Here is a 7,669-nt window from a genome sequence, read left to right on the forward strand (position 1 = left end):
ACATTAGATGGTATTTTTAATTTATGTATTTGATTTTCAATTAATAAAACTCTTTTTTTTTTATCATTCTCAATTCATCGTTGATGTTTTCTTCTCCGAATAATCATAAAATCTATTCTATTTATGGATTCAGTCATGCTTTTTTCTATTGAATGGATTAGTTCTTTGATTATATTTGGATCAATTATTTATCTATATTGATATAGTTATTTGCTGCAATATTACTCCCTGAATATATTATCGTCGCTGGATTTTCTCAATACGGATAATAATTTATATATTTTAAAAGTCGTGAATGATTTTTTGAAAGGTTACATTTGGGTTAATTTTGGTTTATAAATATGTACCTTCAGATTGGAATTTCGAGAATCAAGTTCTCAATTGAGTTATCAAATGAATTAAGAATAATTAAAATACCAGATTTGTGCAAGGGATTCCCAACGCTCTACTGTTCGTCAAGTTTGAGTACTTTTTCCGTTAATCACTTTGCTTCACGTTAATTTACATTTAAAATTAATCTTTGTTCTCCATTACTTATTTAATATTTTTCTTTAGTTTTTTTTGTTCATTTTGCTATTCTTTTAATTTGTCTCCCTGTGGAATCGACACCCCAAAGCTGTGCTACAATTACCGCGTTATTCTTTGGGCGTAATCAAACGGCCAATGAAAGCGATAAGAAAGAATGTATGCATGTTATGAAAAGATGCATAATGCATGATAAGACTTTTTAAGAAATGAAGGCAGCGAGGCATGTGAAATGTTTACAAGAAGAAAACTATTTTAAAGAAAAACCCCACCTCACAACGTTTTAAAATGAATTGAATGTGTACATATGATATGTATGGAGTGATAAATGCATGACTGAAAACCTATGTTTCTATATTTTAAATGTATGGAGTAATGCTTCCGAGTCATCGACTCATTTTAGTTTTTATATCTGCCCTCCCAGGGACAAGATGAACATGACGCATCAGGATGGACATGGCCCAAGGGGAAGAGCACGAAAGTCTAGGCACAATGTTTTGTACGAGAGACTTTAAATTTAAAAATTTAATGTTTTCCGATATAACCTTTTAAATTAAGAAACATGTTTTATTTATAAACATTGAGTCTTTTGTATCTTGGCATGGAAAGAAAGGAAATTCAAAAATGAACCGTAATTCCCGTCTATTTTCTAAAGGACCCACCACAGGGACGGACATTACATACAGTCAACAGACTTTGAATAGAGCGAAATAGTAGTGCTTAATTCTAGTGGGTGCAAAACATTATAAGGACAGTTAAGGCAAATACGAACTTTTGTATTATATTATAAGCTTTTGATGAAGGCATGTCAATTTGCCAAGAGTACAAGACAGCTCATGATGAAGGTGTGTTGATTTGCTTGAGTATCTTTGTTATGACGTATCCACAACTAGTCGAAAGGCTTGTGATGTGGTGCGGTAACTCGCAAGTGCACACAGTTAATAGGGGTAACCATGAGGTAATTAGCAGGTGCACATGGTTCATAAGAATAGTTTATATTATCATTCATCCTGGAGTGGTAAAAATTGTGATAGAACTTAAAAATAATAAGCAGGATAGGAAAACGTAAGCGCGAAGAGCCCCCAGTAGTTAAAGAGAGTCTGAGAGCCCTTCAATTGAGAGTGGGCTCGAGGTAGCTGAAAAGCTCGTATGTGATGTTTTGAAGCTATTTAAAGACATCCAAAAGATATTGGAGAAGAAAGGAAAATGAATTTTTCTATGTTGTGAAAGACAATGTTTTGATGGTCATGAAGGGTGATTAAAGAGTGAATATGACATTTATTCTATTCTAGTATTGTATTGTATAAAGAGTGATTATGAAGTTTGAAATATTTATATGATTATATGACATTTATTTGCTCAGTACTCTGTTCTAATATTGTATTGTATTTGAAAACCTTGTGGCATAACATTTTGTTTCTTCTTTTGTTCTAAGCTTACCACAGGTGTAAAACTGTAGCCTCTATTATTATATTGGTACCAACACTCAGCACACCGAGTTTATATGGGGCAGATTTCACTTTTGTTTCTACTTAGTTACCCGTTAGGATTTACACAACTCTTCTATAGGGGTTAAACATTGTCTCAATTATGTTATGATGTTCTTTCAATTATACTTATACCAAAAGTATTTTATCTATATTATTATCATAATGAAATGTGTCTGAAAATACAACTGTCATTTTTTTGAGACTATTTGTTTCTGTATTATGTAACTAGCTCATGTTTATACACTAGTATAGGTTTACTGCTTACTGAGTCAGTGGACTCACTTGTTTATCTCCACTAATTTTTTCAGATAAGTTTGATGGTTGTGACAGTTGGAATAGATGGCATAGGATATGATTATAGAATAAATGTGAAATAAATGCCAGGTGGCATGAATGGATTTGTGAGATTTTAAAGAATATGTAGTAGTATTCAGTTTATTTTCTTTGGAAGAATTTTTGAGAAATTTGAATATGAAGGATTATTGTATATACATTTTTATATTTTGTGGATTTTTGGTTAAAAGGGATTAACCATCAGTTATAGGGTGTGACTATGTCGATCCTTGATGGGGGACAAAAGATTGGATGGAACGAGAGAGAGAGAGAGAGAGAGAGAGAGAGAGAGAGAGAGAGAGAGAGAGAGTGGGACCTTTCACCTAGAGCACTTAGAGGAGATATGTTGTATGGTGTGGTGGTGGCATGGAGATGGGTCCGGCAAGGAGAAGAGAGCAAGAAGTTTGTTAGCAACCTCAATGGCGACTACAACGTCGGTGGTGAAGTCAGGTAGAGAAGTCGAGAATTAGAGAAAGCGGATATGAGAACATAGTATTTGACATATTAAGAAATGATTCGATGCTACAAGCCCAAAGTAGTAAAGTTATGCATGACACTTATTTATGACTCGTTTGGACATTTGAAATATCTCACATTTCTGTCAATAATAATAAAATAATTTGAGTTAAAATATTTTATTAAATTTTAAAAAATGAGAAGAAAAATAAAATTAAAATATTATAAAATTAAAAATTTGTTTGAATATAATTTTTTTAATAATATTTTTGTTTGTAGATTGAAAAAATTGTTTAATTTTTTTTTTTGAATTTTTTTAAAGTTCTAATGATTTGATAAAATAGTTAAATATTTAAAATTGAAAAATATTTTATCTTGATGTTTGAAAAAAAATTCTAAAAAATTTTAAAACATGCTCTTCAATTTTGAAATGAGGTTTGGTCTTTGGATATGGTTGGCATGTTTATCTAAATTGGGTCTTGTTACGTGGATGGCATTTCTGTAGAAGGGATGGCAAATCACGCATTTTCACCAGCAAATCTCCACTGACCAATTCTATCGTCCCCAGCCACCAATAAGTCTCCTCTTATAATAAAATACCGGAAGCAGACCCAAGAAGTCTCTATGACTACGACCACCAAGATAAACCTGCCACGTTATCCGCCCATCCAATTCCAATCCCGTTTGCGTGTCGAGAACACGACAACCCGAACACCAGCCACCGTCTATTTTAAGCAACTAAGACGACTCCGCCATAATCTCATTTGCCAGTCTCCTCCTCCTCCCCTTCCCTTTGCAAAACCCCAAACCATGGGTAATAATGACTATGACGCTGATGAGACCCAGTTCCAGCTCCTCGGCTTCTCCAAGTTCGTTCGGACCAACCCCAGGTCGGATCGATTCGGCGTTCAGCGATTCCACCACGTCGAGTTCTGGTGCACTGACGCCACTAACTCTGCCCGTCGCTTCTCCTGGGGCCTCGGCATGCCCATCGTTGCCAAGTCCGACCTTTCCACCGGCAACTTGACCCACGCCTCCTACCTCCTCCGCTCGGGCCAGCTCCGCTTCCTCTTCACTTCCCCCTACTCCCCATCGATTGCCTCCATGGAAAACTTTGGCCCCACGGCCACGGCGTCCATCCCCACCTTCGACCACGCCGCTTCTCGCGCTTTCTCCTCCGCACATGGCCTCGCCGTCCGCGCCATCGCTGTCCAGGTCGATGATGCCGATTTTGCTTTCCACGCCAGTGTCTCCCACGGCGCCAAGCCCGTCTCCCCACCAGTTCTCCTCGACAACCACGCCACTCTTTCCGAGGTGCACCTCTACGGTGATGTCGTTTTGCGCTATGTCAGCTACAAGAATCCTAACCATAACCACCAAGACTCCGACAGCCCGGACTCCTGGTTTTTGCCCAAATTCGAACCCGTGGATAAGCAGTCGTCCTACCCTCTGGATTTTGGGATTCGACGTTTAGATCACGCCGTTGGCAACGTTCCAGACCTATCCTCAGCTGTCGCCTATGTGAAAAACTTCACTGGATTCCATGAATTCGCCGAGTTTACGGCGGAAGACGTGGGTACCAGCGAGAGCGGCTTAAACTCGGTGGTTTTGGCGAACAACGATGAATTGGTTTTACTGCCGATGAATGAGCCGGTTTATGGAACAAAGAGGAAGAGCCAGATACAAACCTACTTGGAGCACAACGAGGGGGCAGGGGTGCAGCACTTGGCTTTGGTGAGCGAGGACATATTCAGGACATTGAGAGAGATGAGGAACCGTAGTGGGATTGGTGGCTTCGAGTTCATGCCGTCCCCGCCGCCCACCTATTATAAGAATATTAAGCATAGGGCCGGGGATGTGTTGACAGATGAGCAGATTAAGGACTGCGAGGAGTTGGGGATTTTGGTTGATAGGGATGATCAGGGGACCTTGCTGCAAATATTCACCAAGCCTGTTGGAGATAGGTATATCCTCTGTAACTTTCTGCAAAATTATGTGCTATTTGCTTTTTCTTTCTTGAAAACTTACAGAGCATTTGGAGGATGATAGTTGAAAATTGCCTCTTCTTTCTTTTTTTTCTTTCTTTTTTTTTTTAATAGAGACAGCATTTATACTCGTCAAGAAACCTTTTCTGTGATGTTAGGAGGGTCAGATGTAACTTTGTAAACTGCATGTCATATGCTCTGCTTGCTGAACGCCAATTTTAACGTGGGAACCCTCTTGCCAAGTTGGTGCGGTTCAGAAATTGTAATAACGCAGCAATTTCCATTTAATTTTGTTTATTGTGGTAGTGGTTGGATGATGGGTGCAAGCAGTTGATGATTACTGATAATATATTGCATAAAAAAATAAATAGATGACATAAGGGTTATGCGGCGAGGTATTGAGGCCTATGTTCATAGGGATTGTATAATTGACTTAAAAAATGTATAGATTACAAGTTCTCAATCTCTGTTTCTCTTTCTATTACAAGCTGAAGAAGATGCAGATGAAGAAGTGAAAGAGGAATTAGAATTAAAAACTCTCTAGTTTCCCTCTAATGTAATGTTTTCTTTTGTCCTCAGTGCTGGGCTTGTCCCCGTCCCCTCACCCTTATTGTAGACTAAGGGTTAGCATTTTCAAATGGTGTACTTATGTATGGGCCATTATCGGTTCATGTCTCCTACATATATGATGCTTTATTTCTTTCTTTTCTCTTTTAAGGGTAAATAAGTTATTGCTATTTCACCTTTTGGATTAGTATAAGAAAGTTTTATTAGAAGAGGAAGCCTACTCATGCGAGCAGCTAGTTGTCTAGTACTTCTTGTTTAAGTACAAGGCTAACTAGAGCTTTAGACAGTGAGTTCCTGGTCAATCTCCCTTTTTACGTGTTGAAATAATGTCTCTCAGGCCATCTCAACCAAAAAAAATGAAGTATCTTAGATCTACAAGTATTTTCTTCTGATCTATATACTACAGATCTTTATAATGTAGATGATTTATTAATTCTCCAACAGTCTGCGTCTGATGACTGTACTTCTGCACAGCTTCAGTAAATTCCTAATTTAGACTACGTCACGGCATATTTCTCCTTGTAAATCAGTGTAATGATAAGTATCTTTCTTAATTCTTAGCATGTCATAAATAATTTATGCCGCTTAAGGAAAAATGGCTAGCCATTCCATTTCCATTCAGTTTTCAAATTATGAAGTTTGGTTTTTCTTCCTACTTCTCTCTGTTTCTATGACAAGCAAACTCGTATTGATGCTGAGAAATCATTACATAAATTTAGCTATGCGATGTACATATGCAAAACAACAGGTTTTAATGAAACTCTCTGCGTCACTTTCTTCTCCTTGGTAAAAGGTTTGTGCGACCAATGGTGCTGTTGTAGCGAGTCATTAACCACATGTTGCTTTCCTGAGGGCCTGTGGTCCTAATGCTTATCAGGCAGCCCAAAGGAAAAGTGTGTAGTGTTCGTGGTTTGAAGGATGACACCCCCTGTTTTCGTTGTATTTAATTGATTGTTTCTTTTGTGGACAGGCCTACGATATTTATAGAGATAATTCAGAGAGTAGGTTGTATGCTCAAGGATGAGGAAGGGAAGGTGTACCAAAAAGGTGGATGTGGAGGATTTGGGAAGGGTAACTTCTCGGAGCTATTCAAATCCATTGAGGAGTATGAGAAGACACTCCAAGCCAAACGAATTCCTGAAGCGGCTTCTGCATGAGAATTTGATCCTTACATTTTTCAGCCACAAAGTGTATTACTGCAAGAATAAAGGTAGTTGCTGAAGCCAGGTTGGTCATACTATTTTAAAGAATTGGTGGATAAATGATAGATAAAATTATGCGTAGCAAGCTTCATTATTGTCCACTTCAAAATGGTCAACATGATTAGATAGTTAGCTGAAGTTTTATCACTGGCGAGGTACTCGCACTCACTCAGCTGTAATTGTAAGCATTTCCAAACAGGAATAATTTCTGGGATCTTCATCTGCTGTTCTGCAGGTTTGTATGTGTCTTGAACGATGAACAATTACAGTAATTTGGTTCAGCTAAATTGTATGAAATCAATTAAATGGGTCATTTTGAAGCTTTATTAGCGTATGTAGCTATTATAACATGAAATTCTTGAATTTCATTTCATAGTTCGAAACACACGATGGCGACTTCAATCTTTTAAACTCCAGATGGCATATTTTGGAAGTGTAAATTCCTAAATATATCTGTTATTTTAATGTGCTGCTCAATATATTATTGTTAAAAAAAAAAATTTATGGTTTGGCCTTTAGACATAATACTCTCTATACTTTAAAATGAATTTGTTCATTGTACTCTTAATTTGATTGTTTGATACTTCCCTTACAGATTCATTAGCTGACAAGCTTAGTCTTTATCACGTATAAGAGCGCACTCAATGATTTTTGTATTTTGGTTTTTATAATCCATCAACAAACTTATCTTTTTTTTTTTTTTATTTCTTTTTTGAAATCATGTCTTTTTATTATTATTAAAAAAACCCTCATTTTGAGTGGAGGAATGCCATTACAATTGACCAAAGCCAAAACATGCCCAAAACCAACGAATAAGAACACAGCCTATGAACCAAAAAACATGTCAAAATCTTTTTCGATAAGTTTTAAAAAAAAAAAAAACATGTCAAAATCTAAGATAAGGCAAACCCAACTTGTCCATTTTCAACTTATCTATATCATTTAAATATAATTTGTTTTCTTTATTCATTTTAAATACTTTTGCAGCTACTATTAAAGTTATAATAGTCTCAAATTTTTCAATATTTCTCATATATTAATGTGATCCAAATGGCATCGACAGTCCAATAAAAAATTAATATCAAAATAAAGATGAAAAAAACCAATGTAC

The 7,669-nt window shown here is 36.7% G+C and overlaps 1 protein-coding gene across 1 annotated transcript; it reads left to right on the top strand.

Moving 5' to 3' along the window:
• The first annotated feature begins 3,364 nt into the window (after nt 1-3,364).
• On the top strand, nt 3,365-6,884 carry LOC122304148 (4-hydroxyphenylpyruvate dioxygenase). The gene is made up of 2 exons (XM_043116237.1): nt 3,365-4,768; nt 6,327-6,884. The coding sequence occupies exons 1-2, from the start codon at nt 3,429-3,431 to the stop codon at nt 6,511-6,513; spliced, it is 1,527 nt and encodes a 508-aa protein (XP_042972171.1). The 5' UTR covers nt 3,365-3,428; the 3' UTR covers nt 6,514-6,884.
• Nucleotides 6,885-7,669: the final 785 nt, after the last annotated feature.

The sequence above is a fragment of the Carya illinoinensis genome, chromosome 3, assembly GCF_018687715.1.
Source record: "Carya illinoinensis cultivar Pawnee chromosome 3, C.illinoinensisPawnee_v1, whole genome shotgun sequence".
Lineage (NCBI taxonomy): Eukaryota > Viridiplantae > Streptophyta > Magnoliopsida > Fagales > Juglandaceae > Carya > Carya illinoinensis.

Excerpts from the sequence above, each read along its gene's own strand:
- LOC122304148 (XM_043116237.1), top strand. The coding sequence starts at position 3,429 with ATGACTACGACCACCAAGATAAACCTGCCACGTTATCCGCCCATCCAA. Across the intron at positions 4,769-6,326 it reads ACCAAGCCTGTTGGAGATAG|GCCTACGATATTTATAGAGA; the intron begins GTATATCCTCTG and ends TTTTGTGGACAG.